The 24,912-nt window shown below is 23.9% G+C and overlaps 5 protein-coding genes across 5 annotated transcripts; 2 read left to right on the forward strand and 3 right to left on the reverse strand.

Annotated features, from left to right (window-relative positions):
- Positions 1-2,153: 2,153 nt before the first annotated feature.
- On the forward strand, positions 2,154-10,886 carry PCHAS_0901200 (CCR4-NOT transcription complex subunit 1, putative; the record flags this gene model as incomplete). Its single annotated transcript, XM_732798.2, has 1 exon — positions 2,154-10,886. One exon carries the CDS (start codon positions 2,154-2,156, stop codon positions 10,884-10,886), a length of 8,733 nt encoding a protein of 2,910 aa, XP_737891.2.
- A 988-nt stretch (positions 10,887-11,874) lies between these two features.
- On the forward strand, positions 11,875-12,054 carry PCHAS_0901300 (conserved Plasmodium protein, unknown function; the record flags this gene model as incomplete). The annotated part of the gene is made up of 1 exon (XM_735500.1): positions 11,875-12,054. The coding sequence occupies one exon, from the start codon at positions 11,875-11,877 to the stop codon at positions 12,052-12,054; it is 180 nt and encodes a 59-aa protein (XP_740593.1).
- A 113-nt stretch (positions 12,055-12,167) lies between these two features.
- Positions 12,168-14,307, reverse strand: PCHAS_0901400 (phenylalanine--tRNA ligase beta subunit, putative; the record flags this gene model as incomplete). The annotated part of the gene is made up of 3 exons (XM_735501.2): positions 12,168-12,220; positions 12,322-12,441; positions 12,603-14,307. 3 exons carry the CDS (start codon positions 14,305-14,307, stop codon positions 12,168-12,170), a joined length of 1,878 nt encoding a protein of 625 aa, XP_740594.2.
- A 1,864-nt stretch (positions 14,308-16,171) lies between these two features.
- On the reverse strand, positions 16,172-17,826 carry PCHAS_0901500 (syntaxin, putative; the record flags this gene model as incomplete). The annotated part of the gene is made up of 4 exons (XM_016798007.1): positions 16,172-16,945; positions 17,081-17,180; positions 17,467-17,507; positions 17,689-17,826. The coding sequence occupies 4 exons, from the start codon at positions 17,824-17,826 to the stop codon at positions 16,172-16,174; spliced, it is 1,053 nt and encodes a 350-aa protein (XP_016655270.1).
- Positions 17,827-18,947: 1,121 nt separating this feature from the next.
- On the reverse strand, positions 18,948-23,402 carry PCHAS_0901600 (chromatin remodeling protein, putative; the record flags this gene model as incomplete). Its single annotated transcript, XM_016798008.1, has 5 exons — positions 18,948-18,989; positions 19,084-19,200; positions 19,311-19,547; positions 19,678-19,761; positions 19,875-23,402. The coding sequence occupies 5 exons, from the start codon at positions 23,400-23,402 to the stop codon at positions 18,948-18,950; spliced, it is 4,008 nt and encodes a 1,335-aa protein (XP_016655271.1).
- Positions 23,403-24,912: the final 1,510 nt, after the last annotated feature.

Consider the following 24,912-nt stretch of genomic DNA (forward strand, 5'->3'; position numbering starts at 1 on the left):
TTTTCAAACTTTATATTTTGTAATACAATTAAGATAAAAAAAGGAAAAAAAACCAAAATAATACACGCATATGTCCCTATAATTAAAACATTTTACACATATTTAGATTTATGCAATTTATCTTATCATAGCATTCAATTTTTCTTATTAAAATTTTTCATCAACATGATTGCCTTTATAAAATATGCTATCATTATTATCCTTAGTTCTAATGCATATATTTTTTAATTAAACCGTATAAAGAATTAAAAAAAATAAAATTTAGTAAAGAAATCAAAGTGGATTTGCATAATCCTTAAGTGATAGGCCCTCAAAATATAAAACGTAGCAAAAAACATTGATTATTTTTATAAAAATAATAAGAAACATACTAATTTAGTTATTATGTCTACATATTCTTTTATATATGTAATATATAAATTGCGGTTTCTCGTTATTGTATTTAGAATAATATACCCCTTTTGTTCCTTTTCATAAAATGTCTTATTGTTAAAGTTCAGAAAAATTGTATATATAGACCAACGAAAAGAAATAATCTTTAGCATATATATTAAAAAAATAATAAGACCTATATTTATTTTAAGCGGTGAATATAGCTATATATGTAATTATAATTGTGATAAATTTTAACTCCCCTATTAAGCAAATAAAAGCGCCGTAGCTGAATATAGGATAGAGTATTCGCTCACTCTTTTATGCCAACAAAAAATGTAAATATAGAACAAATACAAATATAAAAAATATATCTACACACATATATAAATATATATATGTACACAATATGAATGAGCTTAAGTGGAAAATTCATGTTATATGAATATTGTGTATGTGTTATATCAAATACTATTAATTATTTAAATTGGGGTATAAAAATCATCCAAAAATAAATAAAAAATACACACATTAATAAGATTAGTTAAAAAAATATATATTGTTAAATAAATTAGAATAAAAAAGGGGTCATATATGTTCCTATATATACAATATAAAAACGTATGAAGCGAGTTACGAAATTGTACTACTTTTTTATTCCCTCTTTTTTTGTTAACATTAAAATAAGCATGATAAAAAAAGAAAATAATCATAAAAAATATTGCAGAGATTTACACTTTTAATGTTTTTATATATATTATTTATTTTGCAAATAAAAATAAAATAATATAAAAACGCTATTGTCATACCTAACATAACGTGAAAATTGTTATGAGAAATTATGTATAAAAAAAGGAAAATACAATTGAAAAATATTAAGCCTTAAAAAAAAGGTATATAAATATGAGTAATTCATAAAATGTAAGAACAATGTATGCGCAATTATGAACAAATTTATTACCTAGCTTATTTATCTACAAGCGTATGCCCACAATTTCAACTATACACTGTGTTATTATATGTATAATATCTGTATACAATTTATATTTATTAATATATATGTTTATGTATTAAATACGTACATTTATATGCACTAAAAATATTGCTAATTGAAGTAAACCCCAATATTTGTATGCGTATACCAAGGGTATAATTCCCCTCTACGGTTTTATTCACATGCATTAAAAAAATATAACTTAAGTATATTTTTTCTGTATATCACAAAAAAAAAAAATGTGGTCAAAAAAATATATTATAATATATATAATTAATTTTATAGGAAAAAAACATTCCCAATAAAATTAAAAAAAAATTCTCAATTTTTTTAATATTATTTTCCTTTTTGGTGATATTCATATATAGTTAATGAATATAACATAACACCAATTTATAATCCTGCGTTTACTTTATATGTAAACTTTTCATAAAATCATAAAGCACACGCAGTCATAATAACTTAAAAAGGGAAAATGAAAAGAAAAAAAATATATTTTTCTATATGTGTGTGCATATATATTGTATATATATATTTATAATCATAAACAAAATAAAGCAAAAAAATACTCAAAAAAAATAATAAAAAATAAAATAAATAAACCCACAAAAATAGAAAGCAAGCCAAGCATACCAAACTTAACAATCACAGCTGAAATTAAAAAAATAGTGACCACATCAAATCGTGTAAACCCAAAAAATATCACATAACAAAACACAGTCAAATAGCCATATATAATATTGTTCATGCCATATTGAGGTAATTACAATAAAACATGTGCTAGAAAATGAATAACAATTTTAACATAAATCTTCAGATCGAGGATGGAAACACTAATAAATATGAAGCCGAAGTAAATGGATATTTTGCTAAGTTGTACACAGGGGAAATAACAGTTAACACAATGATAGATATCATGAAAAATCTATCATGCTCCCCTAAAGGATCAAAAAATAATGATATTTATAAATCGATGCTATTAATCTTATTTAATGAGTGCAAATTCTTTCCTAAATATCCAGTAGAAGAATTAGAAATAACTGCACAATTGTTTGGAAAATTAATTAAGCACAATTTATTGATATCATATGGTAATACTTTATCAGTTGTATTAAAATGTATTTTAGAAGCTTTAAAAAAAGGATGTGATTCTAAGGTTTTTAATTTTGGAATAACAGCATTAGAACAATTTGAAGACTCTTTAATATGTTATCCTGCCTTTTTATCCTCCTTAATTCCATTACCTACTTTAAGGCAATATAATCCGCAATATGTAATTCATTGCAACGATTTATTAAATACACTTCCAGAACAGTTCAGAACTCTTCCATATATAGATGCCTCTACAATACTTAAGATAAAACACATCTCTGAAATTAGTTCCTACAATAATATCTCTAATGCAAATATATCTCATATACCTAACAATGACATTAAAAAAATATCCGTAACAAATGCAAGTAATTTAAAGAATATCAACAACTTAGTTCCACATTTAGCCACCATAGATGGTGCAAACCAAACTACTACTAATTTCATTACTCATAATAATCTTAGTGATAATAATATAGAAAATAGTGCAGGTAATAATATAATTTCTGAAAACCACAATGATAACAATACTGCCAACACTATCAATAACTCAAACCGAACAGATAGCTACATAAGTAATAATAATCAAACTCAATTCGCCAATCTTATGAATAATATTCTGAACCAAAATAATAATAGTAATAACTTTAATAATATAAATAACGATAATATGTTATTATATATTAATAATATTTTACCAAACCTCTCAAATATATCAGATAAAAATACTATACCATCAAATATAAATAATTTACAAACCATGAATAGAAATAATCCATTATATAAAAATAAAAACGCCAGTGTCAATTTAAATACTATACCAGGTATTAACAATCTTAACAATGCATATAATATAAACCTGTTAGATACTAATGCATCGGCAAACTCAAATCGGGCATTTCAAAATAAAGGTCTTATTAATACAAATGAAGCAACACACATGAATAGAAACATCAATTTAGTAACCAAAAATATGACTTCTCCAAATTTGCCAAATAATACTAATCAAATTAGAATGGATATAAATATACCCAATGGTGGAGATAGCTCCCAAAATATTCCTATCAATCCAAATATCATACGAACAGATAATAATAAAAATGAAAATAATTATACAAGTGGCATTCCTCAATCTAATAATAAAGAAACTGATGAACAAACAAACGGATGTATAGAAATATTTTATAATCAAGTTCAATTAAAATTACCTTCAAATTTAAATTCAAAAAACATTAGCGGATTTGGGTTAGGACAAATAGAATGCTTAATGGATAATACACATATATCAAAAAGTATTATTATTCCTTCCTCTGTAGTTGTAGGAGAAGTATTTAGTATATTCAATACTCTATGTTTGCTTAATATCGATGAAAAAATAAAAATATTAAAAGATGTTATGCAACCCGAATATTATAGTTGGCTAGCCTTTTATATTGTAAAATCGAGAGTTTCAAAAGAAGTTAACTTACATAATGTATTTTTAGAATTCATTGATAAACTAAGCTATCCTATGCTTATAGATACTATTATTAATATGACGTATGACTATATACTTATCTTATTTAAATATATAAATGAATTGAAAGAAGTTAGTGCATTCAGAACGGTACTCAAAAATTTAGGCTCATGGTTAGGATTTATAACATTAGGTAGAAATAAACCATTAAAATCAAAAATATTAGATTTAAAATTAGTTTTATTTGAAGCTTATGATAAAGATTGTTTAGTATGTATATTACCAATGGTATGTAAAATATTAGAATCTATCAAATTATCTAAAAATTTTAAACCACCAAATCCATGGACTACAACTATGTTATGCTTATTAACAGAAATACATGAATTGCCAAATGCTAAAACATATATTATATTTGAAGTTGAAGTTTTATTTAAAAACTTATCATTAGATATACAAGATTATCAAAATAAAACGGTTCTATTAAGTAAAAGAACCCAACAATATGCTCAAAAAAATGATTTAAATATTGCAGATCCAGCTAATACAAACTCTTCTATTTTACCATCGAATATAGATATCAAATCGCATTCTTTAAAACCCAATATCGCAAATTTTACTTCACCCAACGACATCAATATCAACAACGTGAATAATAATTACTATCCTTATAACAATATCACAAATTGGAATAATGCCAATTCTGGGGAGCCTAACAATATTTCTGAAAATGCACTATTAGAAGAATTTGAAAATCTTACTAAAAAAAATAATCAAAATAATAGGATAATAAATCACGACAAAGCTGATTATATAAATAAAAACAATAATCAACAATTACTAAATTTAAAAAATATAATATCTCATTGGAATGAATATAATGCAAATAAAAGTAATCCCTTACAAAATGATAATATTCTAGTTTCCTCATTTGCTCCTCCAGATATTAAATCAAATAATTCCAACACTTTCAATAAGGTATTCGCTAGTATCTCTAAAGCACATAGTTCAATGAGCGATCAAACATTAAATAAAATTGATCCCAATATTATTAATAACTATAATATTCTAAATTCATCTATAAATGCAAATGCATCTAACGATCATAGTAAAATGAATAATAGTAAATTTTTTCAAAATTTATGTAATGCTACAATTATATCTCCATCTATAGCTCTGTTTCAAATTCAACCAAATTTAAAAAAAGTTGTTCCTATAGCAGTTGATAGATCAATTAAAGAAATCATATCCGCAGTTTTAGAAAGATCAGTAGCTATATCATGTATTACTACTAGAGAAATTATATCAAAAGATTTCTGTTTAGAAAAAGATCAAAATATAATTCGAAAAGCAGCACATATTATGACAGCATCATTAGCTGCATCACTAGCATTAGCTACATGCAAAGAACCATTAAGAATTTCATTAACTCAAAATTTAAGAGAATTATTACAACCCACTAGTACAAAAGATTGTAATGATCAAGTCTTGATAGAACAAGTTGTTCAAGTACTTAGTGCAGATAATTTAGAATTAGGTTGTAATTTAATTGAACAAGCAGTTATTGAAAAAGCAATAATAGATATTAATGAAGCTTTAGCTCCAACTCTTTTAGCCAAACATGTAGCAAATGAAGAGAATGTTAAATTAAATGATTCCGTCAACATTATGAACAATAAAAAAATGCAAATCGAATTTGCAGAAATTTTAAACTTAGGAACCCCTATAACAAATAATCAATTACAAATTTATAAAGATTTTCTAAATATGAATCCATTAAAAAAATTACATTCTTCTCCTAAAGGATTAACATTAATTTATAAAAATATCGACGAAACAAATCCCATAAATACACAACAAAATGATCAACAACCATCTATCACTACTAATGAAAATACGAAAAACGATCTAATCCCTAATTTAGGAACAAACATAAATATAGATTACAATAATAATATTGAGTTAAACCAAAATGGAAGTAACATAAAAATGCCACATGCTACATCAACCATACCACCAAATCCTAATTTGAACAAAGTTTTAAAAAAATTAGAACTTGCAACTAATCAATTAAAAGAAACAATTAAAGATATACTTATGTTACCACCAATATTATTTAATATTAATAAAAAAAAATTTATTGGTAATATTAATAAAATAAGCTTATATATTTTATATAGTCTATCAGTTGATGATAATCTATTTAATTTAATTAAGTCTATACCAGAAATTGCTTCATTAACTCATCATAAAAATGAAACTATTATTTCTTATACAAATAGAATATGTAAATTCCTTTTTGAAATTGCATTACATAATTATAATAAATCTCAACAAGAATCAAAATTAAATGATATGACTGGAATTTATATGGAAGTATTTTTATGTATATTAGAAAAATTAAAAAAAAAATGCCCTATTGCAAAAGAACATATATCTACATCTGTAATGAAAACTACTATGAACCTACTAAATACACCACTTAATAATGCTACCACATCTAATAATACTAATAATAAAACTGAGGAAAGCAATGCTGAAAATGCTAGTGATTCAGAAAAAAATGATTCTCTAAATTCTGAAAATATAGCTAGCCAAAAAGAGAATGAATCAAACAAAGATAATAATAAAACGAGCAACAACTATGAACAGTTTTATAAATCCAATGCAAATATTATAGCTGGCCTAATTAGATATAACCTAATTGATATGGATCAATATAAACAATTTTTAGAAACTCAACTAGCCAATAAAATTAGTAACAATAATGCAATCAAATTTATTATTTTTCTGTTAAAAAATATCTTAATTGATTTTCACATATATAGATATAACTATTTTAAAAACATTTTTGACCATCTTAATAATATAATAAATACTAACCCTAAAGAAAATAATACTAACGAACAAACGAACAAAGACTCAAAAATAGATAACACTACTGATATGGATGCAAACATATTTTATAACAACAATGATAAACCAATTACTTTAAGTTCAGCAATTGATGAATTAACTAAAGAGGCTAAAAATATTCAAGAAAAAACAAACTCTGTAATATTTTCGGATTATTTTGAGGTATGTGATGAATTTTCAAAAAGTGACGTTGAAAGTGAAAAAGAGGATGACGACCCTGATAACCCCAATGAAGACACTAATAAAGATCTTACCAAATTAAAAGAAGAAAAAAACGAACAGGACGAAAAAGCTGAAACAAATCCAATTGATCCCGAAACAGAATCACAACTAACCACCGAAACTTCCCCTAAAAATGAAGAAACAAAATTAGAAACTAAAAATAAAAAAAACAAAAAAAATAAAGACGAAAAGAAGGATGATAACATAACTAATGCAAAAGCCGAAATAAATGAAACCTCTTCACCTTCCTCAAAATCGAAAGACATTGCAAATAAAAACTCAGAACCAACAACCAAAAAAAACACTGACAATATTACTGAAAATGAAACAGAAAAAAATGATTCAAATGCTGAAAAAATCGGGGATAGTGAAACTGAAAGAAATAAAAAAAAACATATCAATGATAAAAATGGGGATGAAAAAACAAATTATAAAAAATATCTACAAATTTTAATGAACCCACAAAACTTAACAACACTAACACAAATTATCGATTTCTGCTTAAATAAAGATTGGAATATAATACAAGCCAAAAAATTTAATGATGGAATTAGAGATAAAGGAGTAGGGGGAGTTAGAATTGTTCCTAAACCACAAAAAGTACCAAAACAACAACAACATATTGTTAGTTCGATTTTTATGGAATGGGTTAAATTAAGTAATATCAAAAGTGTTGATAATCCAAATCAAATTTATGTCAAATTTTTTCAAAAAATATCAAGTCAAGGATTATTGCAAATAAATAATTCCGATAATTTTTTTACGACATGTATTTATAAGGCTATAGAACAAGCAGAATTATTTCTTGATCCATATTCTGAAGATTTTGAAAGCTTTCAAATTGGAGATTCAAAAGAACTACTTACATCCATCTATACAAATTATCTGAAAACGAATGAGAATAATGAGACAAAAGGAATCGAATCTGAAATTGAATTAACCTCAGATATGTTGTCAAAACAAGACAATCAAAATGAAAATTTAAAACGAGAATATGAAGAAAGCGATTCAAATATTGATAAAAAAAATAAAAAAAAAACAGATCTTATTGAAGAAGAAACAGAAAATGCTAGCCATTCTAAAGAAAAAGATAAAAAAAAAAAAAAAAAAAAAAATGAACATACAGATGCAAAATCTAAACCAACCGAACAAACTGAAATGGAAAAAAATAAAGATCAATATAACGAAAAAGAAAATAATGAAACTAATAAATACTGCGAAGATTCAGAAGATAATTTTACAGATGCAGTATCTACTAATTTAACTTTTAATTCGAATATCTCAAATTATGAATATTCATTTTCTGATGAAGATAATCCACACTATTTCGTAAATACTAGTGATAGAAATAATAGTAATACAAATAAAATGAAAAATAAAAAAAAAGATACTCTTAATTTTGTATACTCCTCTATAAACAAATCCATGAATAATGATTCGATTCTAAATTCGGATAAAGATATTGAAAGAAATAGATTATATTCCGAAGTGCTTAAAGAAAATTGTATCATCACCGACCCAAATAAAGACAAAACAGATGGAAAAAATACGACGAAAATAGCAAAGAATGAATCAAATGATACCAATTTAGAGAAAGAAAAGAACCCCAAATCAGAATCAAATAGCCAAAATAATCAAAACAGCCAAAATGACAAAATAGAGACCCAAATCGATGAAGATACAAAAAAGGATTTAGAAAAACATACACAAATTACAAACACACTAGATACTTCACCAATCGATGCACTAGCTAAAATGGTAGTATCAATGATGAAATTAGTAGACTCACAAAAAATTACACCATATTTATTATTACAAAAAGTAATGAATATGTTTTGTAGAATAGTAGTATATGAATGTCGAAAAAAACAAAATCAATTTAATCAAAGACCATATTTTCGTTTATTTTTATCAATATTAACAGAAATAAATAAAAATGAAAAAAATCTTGAACAATCATATAATAAATGTATATTAGCATTAGGTTATTATTTACGTATATTAAATCCATTAAGAGTCCCAATGTTTGTTTTTGCTTGGGTTGAATTAATAAGCCATAAATTTTTTTTACCGAAAATATTACAGACATCAAAAGGTTGGTATATATATAATAAATTAATAATATATCTCTTTGAATTTTTATATGGATTTCTAAAAAATTCACATTTAACACAACCAATCAAATTATTATATAGAGCAACATTAAGAATATTATTATTATTACTTCATGATTTTCCAGAATTTTTGTGTGTATATAGTTTTTCATTTTGTAATTCAATACCTTTAAATTGTATGCAATTACGAAATATTATTTTATCTGCCTTACCAAGAAATACAAAATTACCAAACCCATTTAATCCAAATTTAAAATTAAATTTATTACCTGAAATGAAAGTTGCACCAGTAATATTAAACAATTTCACTTTTATACTTATTGATTATAAAATTAAAAAAAATGTTGATGAATATTTTGTAACCAAAAATATAACCCATTTAAAAAAAATACATAAAAAAATTTTAATAAAAAATAAAGTTAAATCGTTTTATTTAAAAGCTAAATATAATATACCTCTACTAAATGCTCTCGTTTTATATATTGGTATGTCATTACCACCAGAAATATTAACTATTCAAAAAATTCCTGAAGCTAATCGTCATCCAGCCTTAGAAATTATTTTATTTTTAATTTATAAATTAGATATGGAAGGAAGATATTATTTATTAGCATCAATCACTAATCATTTAAGATATCCCAATGCTCATACACATTTCTTTTCTTCTCTATTATTATGGATATTTAATGTATCAAAAAATGAAATTATTAAAGAACAAGTAACAGGAATATTACTAGAACGCCTAATAGTTAATAAACCACACCCTTGGGGATTATTAATAACATTTATGCAACTCATCAAAAATCCAATCTATAATTTTTGGAACTGCACATTTGTTCGTGTATCACCAGAAATAGAAACCCTTTTTCATACAATAGCCAACTCATCTATGTTAAATAAAATTCCCAATCCCACTACTAACAACAACATCAATAGTAGTGGCAATATCAACAAACCAACTACCCAATCAAATGATTCCTACACATCTACATATCAATATAATCTTAAGAATGAAAAAATTTCAAACAATGAATTTAAATTTCTATCAAATATTACTAACTCTATGCAAAATAATAAACAACCAAATTTTGACGAAAGTAAATACAGAATTCAAGACAAAATAAAAGAATTTTCTAATAATATGAATATACATCACTTAATGCAAAATGCTAATGAAAAAATTAATATTAACAATACTGATTTAATTAGGCAAATTTTAAGCTCAGGAAATGTAAATTTAAAAAATTATATCACAGCTACCGGACCTACTATGACTCATCAATATGACATAACGAATACCATAAATACAAAGTCACATATTACCAATGCTAGCAACATGAATACATATAATATCAACTCTAGCAATAACAACATGCTCAATATACCATTTTATAGAGATGCTACAAATTTAAGTGGAATAAAAACGAACACCAATTCGCACAACAGTTTCGAATCACTACAAGATAATCAATTCATTAATAACCCCTACTATATTCAGGATAAAAATATAATGATCGATTCACATTTACAAAATAGCTTTAACCAAATTAAAAGAACTCCACGATTTAATACTTCGCAATTGCATGAAGATAATGAAAATGCAAATAATATTCAAAAACATTTTAATTTCGAAACAAATGGTAAATTAACAGATCAAAATAGACCAGACTTTATTAATTCAAATAATTTTTATGATTCAAAACCTGATTACTATAACTAAACCAGCTAACAAACCCATATTGATTCGTCTCAGGATGTAATATATATATGTACACGTTGTATATATTTTTTTATATTTACACATGTATGTATGCACATACATATATTGAAATTTTATACCATACTAAAATTATCCTTATCCAAAATTGAAGATAATTCTATTATCCTTTGCATACATACGTCCATTTATTTATTTTACTATTTTTTTACAATTTATAATTGCATTTTTAAAATAGCAATTTTGTAATTTTTTTCAAACTCATATTTTTTTTATTTCTATTTTTTTGTTAAACTTTTAAAACGCAATAATAGTATCAATAGTACTAGTAGTATCTAACCACAAATGCGCTTGCCATTTTGCTCGTTCGTAATTTTTCTCACTTTTCAAAATATTACATATAAAGGGGAATGCACATACTTTCGTTGTTTTTATAAAAAAAATATATTTATCCGAAATAACGTGATAGAGAAAATAAAAATACCCCTCCAATTTTCCCATCAATTTAATATTTTCATTATTCTATATCTTTAATAATATATATGAAATATAATTTTTATGTGTGCAAAAATATTTAAAGTTTATAGTTTATTATTAAGAAAAAAAATATACAAAAATAAGTATAGCATTAAAATATAAGGAATATCACATTCCGCTTTTTTGCCTATCCACATACATGCCGTATTGCTACTTGATGTCTTTCGCTAGGCCATCGAAATAAAATTAAATAAAATAATAAACATGTAAAATCGAATAAACAATTACAGCATATTCAAACTATGCAAGCTTGCTTATACAATCTATGCCTAATCTCAAAATTGCCAATAAATACGCATAGTTATTTATCCCTTTTCGAAACATTAATTTGGATTTTTATTATTAAATTTTTTATTTTACCTTTTTGTTGCCTTAAAGGTATATGCTCATATAACTTGTATAAATATTATTCCCAGTATCATCATTTCGTTATTTCTTCAATTCTTATTTTCAAATGGAAGAAAATAATTTCGAATTTAAAAAGGTAGAAAAAATTAATTTAGATTCCTATGAAATTCCAAAATATTTTGAAGAAATCTTATCAGAATTCATAGCTAAATTATTACAATCCCATCCAGATAATGTATACAAGTTTGCTTTTAATTATTTTGAAGAAAAGTCTAAGACTCCATAAAAGGGAGACTAATATAATCCTATAATGATATTTTTTCACAATATAATATATTCGTTATGTTAATTGAAATAGTCTACCGTTTGACTCATGTTTTACATATTCTTGGCATCGAATTAAACAAACAAAACGTTAAGAAGTGCATCCAAGTTTATCTCAATTACGGATACTAAAAAAAAGAAATCAAATGTGTAGCATGTGCAAGGTTATCCAGTTTAATGACATAAATATTTCTTACGCAAAAACATAGTACTCGTTTTAATCGCTAACCTGGAATGTTTATCGAAAAATTTTCCAAAACATTAGGATGTATTATCCCCATAATTCCGAAGGTCAAATTATGAGGTCGCAAAACGATGTTAACAACACGCTCGTCAAGGAATGAAGGATCTAAAAAAAATAAAATTATAAAATTAATGTTTTAAAAAACGGAAAATAGTAACACAACTAGCTAATTCATCATATAATATCATATTACAAAATAATTGAAGAAAAATTTACAAATAATCCTATTCATATGTACATTTTTTGCACAGCTTATGCAATTTTACCATTTATTGGAACTAGCTCATAGTATACATCCGATCGAATATGAATATTTTCTTTTCGTTTTTCATCAATTTTATAGTGACTAAATAACTGAAAATCTTTTAAAATTGATTCTAAAACACCATGAATTTCTTCTAACCCAGCTGTTACTTTATCAGCAAAAATTATGGATAAATTTCTTTTATTAAATGCATTTGTATCTGTTTTATTATATATAGTATAAGATATATCCCCAATTTCAAAAAAACGTAAAGGTAATTCTCTATGTTTATTTGCTGCTACAAATTTTAATAAGTTTACAATTAAAGAAGTTCGAACAATTTCATATTCAGACGTTTTAGAGTTCATAATTTGTACAGGAGGATATAAAGGATTATAACTATCTACAAGTTTATTATCAATTGTTGTATCATAATCTATATGCTTTCTAAACATACAATCATAATTCTCTTTCATAGATAATAAAGCATTTGTTAGCACCTCAATATAACCACATTCTGTCATTGAATTTCTAAACATATCGGAAACCGTATTTAATAAATGTTTTTTAGATATTTCTATAGGTTCATGTTTAATGTTACCATACCCATAAGCTATTGCTATATCTTCAACGATATCACATGCATGCATAATATCTGATCTATAAAATGGAACGTCTACTTCAAATGTAGTATTATTTATTACATTAGTTACTGGGATCATCATTTTTTTTAATAATTTTTTTATATCCTCTATAGTTATATCCGTTATTCCAGATAACTTACGAACATATTCTATATCACATGTTAATTTTTTATTTTTAAAATTTGGATATAAATGTTTATTTCCTTTTTCAAGCTCATGATTTTCATTATAGGATACTAAAACGGAATGAATTGTATATTTAGGTTGACAATATTCGGATAACATAGAACTAATTATGTTTAAGCATATTTCCAACTTATTTAAATCTATACCTGTACATTCAACAAATAAATTTTTTGTATTTATTGTAATTTTAGTATGATCACCATTTATTATTGGAGGTAATGAAAGAATATTATTTTCTGAATCTACTATTAATGGATATTTATCAAAATCTTTTAAAATTTTTAAATAAGGTTTTAAATTTATATTATCATCATAAAATTTAAATAAATCACACCCATTTAAATTCTTATTTTCATTTAATGGAATAAAATTTATTTTATTTTTTTCTTCAAATTTATATTTAACTGGAAATTTTATTTTATCATAATCATGTATACCAATAGCTAACACTGTTCTCTTTTTTCCAATATTGTGATGTAGCTTTTCTTGTAATTCTATAATATTATTATAAATTTGATCATTCATTTTTATATTTTTCAAAACACATGATACAACATATCCTCGTTTCTTGTCCACTGATGAATCAACTTCCAACAGATGTTTCTCATTAAGTTTGTTATTGCTACAATTATTATCTCCAATATCTTTAATTATATTATATTTTATATCTTCATGTATTCCTATGAAACTCTTTAAAGACCTACATAACCCTTCAGCACATACTAAATCATACCTATTTGCAGGTACTTCGATTTTATATATTTTTTTTCCATTTTTTATTTCAACATCATCAATTTCTAACCCAAAATCAAAACATATATTTATCAATTCTTCATCATTATATTTCTTTCCTAACTTCTCCACTAAATCTTCTTCATGTACAGAAATTGTTGGCATTTTGCATACACTAACTTGGTATTAACTTTTTTTCACACTTCGTTTTTTTTTTATCTATATAATGTAGATATGATAACTACATACAAAAAAAGAATCATAAAGCATTCATTAACTTGTTAAAATATGCAATTGTTCAAATTAATAATACTCATAATAAGTATTTAATATAAATATATTATAATAATAACTTTTTATAAGTAGGAAAACAATAATTTACAATATCTCTCTCCAATAAGCCAAAAAAAATATATAACCATCATCAAAAATTTTATTTTACATCCTTATCGATTAAATATAATTGTTTTTTTACCATCCATAAATTAATAATAACTTCTTTTCTTTTTTTCAATAAAAATAAAATATATCTCATACTATCAAATTCGTTTATATTTATAAATATGCACAAATCTTGTATACAATTTTTCAATTACCCGTATTAATTTTTATGCAGTAACAATTCTGTAGAAACCTCTCAAAAATTAACTGCAAATATTCAGAGCCTACATTGTAAGTTTCAATCTATTTCTCTTAAATTAATTTCTATTATTATAATGTAATTCTTTTTTTTTTTAAATAATTTCTTAATTTTCAAAAAATTATAATAATATAGTATTTCCTCATTCATAGCAAAATATGCCCATAACTTTAATGCTAGCATAAATCATATGCAATTTTCACGATTTATTTTGTGCATTCCTTAGGTTTTGCCTATAAATTTTGTTATTCTTATGTAGCTATAATTGCGTATATTAGAAGGAATAACCAAGTGAAAGTGCAAAAATAGAAAAATGATGAACCCTTTCTTTGGGGGTGTAAACTCTCCTATTTACCAACCCGTTTCTTACAACAGTTTATTCTTTTAATTTTTCATTACATATCACTAAAATGTAAATATTAGTAACATTTTTATTGTATTAATAAGTAGGCTATTATATATGTACACGTATTACCTCTTCACCTTTAAAGGCTTAAATATAAAAAAAGTGGAAGTCAAAAAAAAAATTAAAATATTAGTCTATTACATAATAAAAAGTAAATTTGTTTAAAATAGAATAACATATTGTATATATGAAAACACGGATTGTTAAAAGACGGAAACGAAATAAAAAAAAAATACTTAAAGTGATTAATATATGGCATTTCGAATAGTAAAATGTTAAAAGGAAAATTATTATAATGAAATATTACAAAATAATAATAACATAATAATTAGGGTAAAATAATGCAATACATTATAATGAATAAAAAAAATATTTACAAAATGTAAATATATACTACATAAATTATGAAATGAAGAAATTAATTATGTGTGGATCAACAAAGTAAAGGGAATATCCTAACTGGTTTCCCAGACACATCAATCCACCACCATCCTAAACATAAATATTATTATAAAATATATAAAAATATTTTCTAAAAAAAAAAAATATGAAAATGGTTTTCTCAGTGTACGTATATATACGACTGCTCAAAATTAAAATCTTCAATTCAAAAAAATTTTATAAAAAAAAAATAACGCCTAGTAGAAACTATCGTATTTACTAACAAACTTTCGTACGAATTATAACTACTTTGTAAACTATCACTCTATACAAATATATATTTCATCTTCAAATGATAAAAAAATAAATAAATAAAATCGAATGACTTTGAATCATCAACATTCTGTTTGTTCCCTATTTTGCTACATGGCAATATGCCTATTCCTCGTTAACATAAATATGTAATACCAATTTTAAGGATGACCCAAAGCAAAAACGTAGCCAAAATTGCAGCCAAAATGCAACCCAAATATGTTAGCGTGCATATGCACTATATACACTCGGATGATTCTGTAAAAGCTCGATTATTCATTTTGCTTACTTTATATAATCTTAAAAGTCACCAAAATTATTATTACTAAAATTATTAAAATAATAAAAAGGTAACTGATACATCGAATACTTGTAGAATATCTATTTCTAGTAATTTCAACTTCACGACCAGACATCATAATGTGATCATGAGTACTAGCCATATGTGAATCTATATTATCAATAGTTTCACCTTGAATATTTACTTGATCAAATAACTCTTTATATAATTCTTGAATATTTACTATATCACCATGTAATTTTTTTATTTCTTTATTTTTTTGGTTTAATATCTCATGTTCAATATCTGTAGTATTTATAGATACAAATTGTCTATCATTATAATATTCATTTTTTTCGTTTTCTAAATATTCATCATTATTTTGTAATAAATGTTCATTTACATCATTTCTGTTATCCCCTGAAAACATATTATTTTTATATTTTCTATTATTATTTTTTTTTTTACCATAACCAGCCTCTAAATTTTCATGTCCCAAATTTGCTCCGTTTTTATAAAATGTATCACTATCTTCATTTTCATAAAAATTGTAATCATAAATATTGACATCTAATTTATCCCTATTTGAATCATAATTAGAATTCGATTTTCGTGAAAAATTATTATATGACTCATATTCTTCATTCCCATATCTTCTATTATTTTGATTAGACATTTCATTCATTGTTGTTTTATTTATATAATTTTTTGATGCCTTTTGAAAATTGTCAACTGCTTTCATGTATGAGGTGGACAGCTTCTGCATAACTAGCTTCATACGAATCTGTTACAAATTTTATAAAATAACAGCATGTTTAAAAACGAATAAGATACCAATCAAAATGAACACTCTAAAGTATGCTTATCAAGCTTTGCATACAAACTGCATAAACATAAAATATATCATAGCAAACTGTACCTTCTCATTTTGCGGAAGACTTTCGATATTTCTAGAGTACTTCTTCAATTTCTGTTGTATTTCCTCTATTTTTAATTTCCCATTTTGTACCAATTCTTGCCTAAATCAAAAAAAATCATATATCATTAGTTGCTATTAGAAATGTTAATAAATACAAAATGCATATACTCATTGTACTTTTTAAGCATATATAAATATATCGTATTATTTAAATATTCCATAACACCTTATATTGCTAATGCCATTCCTTCTCATATAGGAGTGACATAATGCAACCTATCTATGCTAGTATATAGCCATATAACCATATAGCCATATAACCATATAACCATATAAATATATGTGTACTAATTGTTTATATATTTTTTCCCTTTTTATATGCTTACACTTTCTCCGAGTTTTCTATAGAACATTCTTCATCATTATTCTAAAATTATTGATTAAAAAAAATTATAAAATATATTTTTCCACAAAAACATAGATATATATATTTATTTTTTCAAATGCAATCTTTCAACCATTTTAATATAAAATGTAACTTTTAACATTTATAAAAATTATCATAAAAAAAATAATCAAAATTATAAGCAAACTATTATATTTCTTACTATTTTTGAAATTTTGGATGTATAAGATTGTATAACTCCTATTGCATTTTGAATTTCATCATTAAATTCATAATTGTTATAACCACTTCTCTGGGGAATTTGGCTACCAGTTTTCTTCCGCGTATTGGAATATGACATGTTTTAAAAAATGTTAGAAATTTTAAATCGGAAAAAGGAAATTATTAGAAGAAAAATAAGCCAAACTATGGTCAAGCGAAATAATAATAAATAAAAATTGTTCACAAAATTATGATAAAAAAGAACATTTAAAAATAAAATATAAAATAACAATAAAAAAATTCTTATATGGCAATAATTTGTAGATAGTACCATACACCATAATATATATATTTATAGATATATGCATATAATATATTGCTATAAAGTAGAGGCACTTTTCAGGATGCAAATTATATAAAAAAATTTTAATTTTCCATTTAAAAATTTTTATACATATAGTAAAAAAAAAAATAAAAAGGATTTATTAGTACATTTATTTTTTGAAGGAGAAAAGATTTATAATTTATTTTTTCTTTTGTAGTTGTCATAATTCCGCTGGTTCGTAATATTATACAAATTTAGCCTATTTATGGCCTATAATTCAATTTATTTCATTTTTTTATTATTATTTTCAATATTCTTAGTTATCAATAATATAGTATAAATTTTAACGACAAAATTTTGGCATATGTGAAGGCAAAAGAAAAAAATAAATTATAAAAAAATAATGTTTATAAAATTTTAAGCTAATTTGACAATTTAAAAAACATAGGCAAAAATTTGAAAAATCGTTTAAATATATTCAATATATACAGAGATTTGTATATATCAAATATCTACATGATTATGTATAAATATGTACATAAACATGCCTATCCACATAATCAGAGAATATCCATACAATCACATGCAAAATAATACTTAAAATTTCACATATTTATCACAACTTAGAATATCGAACAAAAAAAAAACACACATATATATATAATTATTATTATATAATAAATATAGCTAGCTAAAATGTAGTAAAAAATATATACTAGTAAAATATTAGCAACAATAAAATATATTAACATGTCACAAATTAATGATACAATAAGCTAAAGACAATGTATTTTTTTCTTGCATATTAATAAAACAAAAATTAAAAAAAAAAAATGTACATAATACATTAGCTTTATTTATACTGTAAATTTATAATGTGAAAAATTATTATTGCATGGTCATAAAAAAAAAAAAAATAGCTATTATTTTCCAAATTAACCTCTTCTTCTTTCCTTATTATTGGAAGATTTTATATTCTGTAGAAAATAAAATACACACACATATGTATTTTCCTTATATAAAATATGTACAATAAAGGATATACATATATATTTTTTATTCGTTTCTTACCTTTCTATTTAATTGCATGATAGCATCGACAATCAGTCGACACCTGTATTCAATATTCTCCAATGGAGTTGTTGCATACTTGAAAAAATTGTAGGTCTCAGCCCAATAATATGGTGTCTACATAAAAAAAATACAAACAAATATGTTTCAATATATGCCTTACACATAAAAAAGACAGCCATAAAATATTACATTTTTTTTTTTCGTATTGTTTTTTCTTAACTAACCAAAATATGAATGCTTTTTGTTTGAACTACACCCTCTTGATACAACAACCATAGCAATATTTTGTTTTCTCTTTCGAAATAAAGAATTTCTTCTTCAGATACTTTCTCGAGTGCATCATTTGCTCCCCCAGTTGTATTGGTTGCTTCTGGTTGAATATACACATTTTCGTATCGAAAATTTGGAGGCAGTTGCAATTTGTCAATTGTATCAACGCCATTAGCAAGTTGTTTTTCAACCTGAAAGTGATGCACATGAAAGAAATAAAAATAAATATAAAACCATCCAATATGAATTAAGAATAACAAAACGAATGAATTATGTTATATGCATAATGAAATATAGACATAAGAAAAAATGATATCTTACATAATTCGCTATCATATCATTTTCTTCCTGTATAATCTGCCTTTGCAAATCTGAGTTTCGAATTTTCTCAAACAATCGTATACCCTAAGAAACAAATCAACCATTCAAATGTATAGTAAAAATTAAAAAATGGTGCACTCATAAATACAAACATGCATGTATAAAATGTGAAAATGAAAAAATAAAAGCAAACTTACCCCTTTTACTTGATCATATTTCCTGAAGAAAACCTTCAAATAGCTTTTTATATCCTCCATAGATTTCTTTGAATTAAGAAAATATTTCTCATATATATAATCGATATTATCACACCCATGAATTATCAAGGCACTCATCAATTTATTAAATTCAGCTTTGTTCCATTTCGCAAATCCTTGCTTTAATAATTTTTGTTTTTCCATTTTTATTTCTTCAATATCAATAGTTGACATATCATCGTTTACTTCTTTCTTCACTTTTTTATTATTATTTTTATTTTTTTTATTATTACTAGCAGTTCCTGTATCCCCATTAGAACTAGGAACCAAATTTTTTTTAATAAAATTTATCATATATTCATAACAGCTTTTCACATTTTTTTCTCTAAATCGTATCATATTCATTTTTTTTTTTGTCTCTAGCAATTTAATAATTTTGCTCTTATAAAACTCGTTGTCCATATCTTTATTTTCACCATTTTTAACATCGTTGTTTCTGTTTTCATTATTCATTCCATTATTTTTACTATATATATTTACTGCACCATTCAAATCGATTGATTTTTTACCTCCTTCATTTCCATCTTCTTCGAGATTCTTAGCTCCATCCTTCTCTTCAGTGCTATCACCAGTATTAGCCTCATTCAAAATGTTTGGATTTATAAGATTAATCAGATTATATATATCTTTTGCATGGTGTGTTAAAAATTCATGTATATTAACTATTTTTTCAAAATCTTCTTTCTCAGTTTGTGCTTCAACAATTTCTTTAATTTTTTGTTGATTTATATGATAAATATTCCATTTTTCTTCAATTTTTTCTAATTCATCTAATTTTTCATTATTAAAGAATTGAAAATCATGACCCCCTCTTGCTTCTGCTTTCCATCCACAAAGTATTATTTTTTTTTTATTAGTTTTTGTACATGCTGTGTTCATAACTTTCCATTTACTTTTTCGTTCTCCTAAATCTAAAAATATCATATGTTTTTTATTATTTTTTAAAAATTTCTTAATACTTGATTTATTTAATTTTTTTTTTTTTTTTTTTTTTTTCTTCTTCTTTAAGGTTTCATCTACTATTCCATCTTCCCCAACCTGATTATCTAAATTATTTCCATCACCACCTTCCGATTCATTTTCATCGTCTTCATCATCTTCTTCGTCATCCTCATCACTTCCATCTTCATCACTCGAATCATCCGATTCTTCTTTTTCCAAATTATTATACATATTCAATCCACCATCTAAAGATATATTAGTTAAATCAAAAATATTTTCAAGGTTTTTTAATTTTTTTTCAATTTCAATAGTTCTCTTTTCAGCATCAGCCAAAATTATATCAATATCTTCATCAGAAATTGAGGATACATCTTGTGTTTTGTATACTTCAGGAGCACCAAAATTTAATATATCATGTAATTCTTGTTTATTATTTTCTTTATTATTTAAATTTAATTTACCTTTTTGTATAATTAAAGAATCTAATTTTAATTTTTTTGCTGCTCTTTCAACAATCTTTTCTTCCACAGAATTCTGTGTAACAAATCTATAAACAATAACTCGCTTTTTTTGACCTATTCGATGTGCTCTATCCATTGCTTGAATATCCATTTGTGGATTATAATCTGAATCAAACAATATAACAATATCGGCAGTGGTTAGATTTATTCCAATACCTCCTGCTCTAGTTGATAATAAAAAAATAAAATATTTACTATTAGGTTCATTAAATTTATTAATTCTTATCTGTCTTTCATCTCCAACCGTTGAACCATCAATTCTTAAATACTCATATTTTTTCCATCGACAATAGTCATCAATAATATCTAATAATCTCGTCATTTGAGAAAATAATAAAACCCTAGAATTCTCTTTTTTTAATCTAGGTAATAATTTATCTAATAATGACATTTTTCCAGATGTTTCGATAAGATGATTTCCTTCAATATATGGAGGTTCTTCTATTCCATCAAATAAATATGGATGGTTACAACATTTTCTTAATTGCATTAAAATATTTAGCATTTGATTTTTACTACCTGTCATAGCATTAATAACATCAATATTTTTACTTAATATATCTGAATATAATTTTTTCTGTAATTTTGACATACCAACAAATATATATATCTCTCTTTTAGGAGGTAAAGACTGTTCTACTTCTACTTTTAATCGTCTAAGCATAAATGGTTTCAATATTGTATGCAATTGTGTTATTATTTCACTTTGTTTATTATCATTAGTGCTTATTTTCGATATATTAAATAAATTATCGAATTCTTCTGAATTGTCAAATATTTTTGGCATTAAAAAATTTAATAAAGACCATAATTCTTTTAAATTATTATGTAAAGGCGTACCAGTAATTAATAATCTGTTTTCTGATTTTAAAAAACGAACAGATGAACTTAAAACACTCTTATCGTTTTTTATTCTATGTGCTTCATCAATAACTAAAAAAAACCAATCTATATCATATAAAGCACTTTTATCTTTTATAACTATTTCATAAGTTGTTAATAATACATCATAATCTGAATGTAAAACCGTTCTATTTAATTCTTTTCTTTGATCTTTACTTCCATAATATTTAAATGGTTTCATTTCAGTACACCATTTTTTTATTTCTTCATACCAGTTATCTAAAGTAGATCTAGGACAAATTATAATACTTTTTCTTTTTATATTTTTATTAAATCGTAAGTAGCATAATAAACTTATTGTTTGTAATGTTTTTCCTAAACCCATTTCATCTGCTAAAATACCATTTATTTTATGTCTATATAATTGATATAACCAATTTAAACCTTCTATTTGATATGGTTTCATACATCCACTAATATTTCGAGGCTGCTTAATAATCAATGTATCATCATCATCATCTGCTTCCTTTAATAATACATAATCTTCTTCCTTTTCAGTCATTGCACATCTTCTACTTTTATCTCTTTTTGCTTGTGTATTCATTTGTATTCTTTGTCCCGATAATTTTTCTGTATATCTTTTTGTTTCTGCTAATAATTGTTCTAGCTTTTGTTGTAAATAATTTACTTTTTCTTCGCTTATTTCTTCATTTACTGTTTCATTATTATCCTGTTCTCCTTCTTTATTATTTTCATTTTCCAATTCATCAGTATCATCTATTTTGCGTCGTTTTAATTCGCTACCATCTATTCCGTTATCTTCACCATAAGCTCGAGAATCCATTTCATTATAGCTTTGATTCGTTTTCTCTAACTCAGATGTTTCTTTATTATTCCAACTATTTGAACCCGACAAATTTATATCATTACTCGCATTCCCGTCATCACGTTTTTGCACATTTAGGTTAGCCTCCGATGATAATGGGCCTTTAGAATTATCTAAGCCACTTTCACTTTCGTTTTGTCCACTCATATCTTTATATGACATATTATGCATACCGTTTTCACATTGCTGATCACCTGATTTGGTAACATTATTATCATCATTTTCTTCCCCTTCATTATTATTATTTTTGAAATAATCCCTTACATTCCTAAACATTTTGGAATATGCACACAAGCACGTTTACATAAATTAGCATAAGCATGTATGTTCATAAACAAAGTTTGTATCTATCCACATGCACACGCATTCATATATTTTTTTTTATTTTTAAATATATGAGCATCAGCATAATATATATGTTTTTTATTATTATTTCATCGATTTATTTTGGTGTTGCTATATATACAAATTTTCCTAATTTTCCAAATTATTTAAATTATTTTTCAATTCAAAAAATATACATACACAAATTTGTATATATAAATATATATTATTCATACATGTGAATAGTTTTTTTTTTTTCACATTTTTAATAATTCATATTTTATATAAAAAATGTTATTACTACAACCACATGGCTTTATCGATTTTATACATATTTTATAAAATAGCCAAAATACATTTATTTTTTTTCTCTTTTTGTCCGTTTTTTTTTTTTTTTATTTTATATAAATTAAAAACGAAAAATGTTTAATATCAATCTTAAAACATAAAACATAAAAACAAATTTAGTTTAGAATTCTAAAATTTTTTACAACAGAAACACACATTTATATATGTACTTATTCGATTTAATTGGAATCTTGTAAAATTGTGAAATAACAAGCTAAATAATTCGAGTACGTATATATAATATTTTTTTTTTATATTTTTCATACTCCTACAATAAATATATATATACATAAATATGAAAACATAATGTGCATATAATAATACAAAAAAATGTAATTACAATATATGCATATTTAATGTAATAAATATATTTCTTATATATAAATTAACAATCATATTCGCATATATTTTTATATTTATAAATATATTTATATATTTTTCACTGCTAAAAATTAAAATATAAATTTTTATTCATTCAATATACTGTTATTAAAATGTATGTAATTTGGAATATCCGCGTATTTTTTTTTACTATTATTATATTTTCCCTTAATTTGGCAAAATAACAAATATGCATACGAATATGTATTTTATACAATTCATATACATAAAATTTTAACATATGCTTGAAGGTTTTTCTAAAAATTAATTTAAAAAAAAACAAAAGGAATACGAAAATGCTATGCATAAATATGTATACCAATATATACACATAAAATAAGCCATATAAAATGTATTATAATATATATATATATATATATATATATATATATATATTTTTTATATTTTTTTTCGCATTTTTTAAGAACATATAGGATAAACTATGATACTCCAAAAATGGAAAAATCATATATACATATATTTTTACATACTTAATTATTATTATTCATAAAATATATATACGCACTTTCAAAAAGCCATAAAACAGATTTACTTTATTTATATAGAAAATAAAAAAACATCCATACCCCCACTTTTTTTTGTGTTTTGTTTTTTCATTTTTGCCATATATTAACCATTATTCATTTTACAAAATATTTAAGAGTCAAAAAGAAAAAAACAAAAATTTTATTTATTAAAAAATCGTTTATATAAAATCAAATATTAACTATTA

Source organism: Plasmodium chabaudi (genome assembly GCF_900002335.3).
Source record: "Plasmodium chabaudi chabaudi strain AS genome assembly, chromosome: 9".
Taxonomy (NCBI): domain Eukaryota; phylum Apicomplexa; class Aconoidasida; order Haemosporida; family Plasmodiidae; genus Plasmodium; species Plasmodium chabaudi.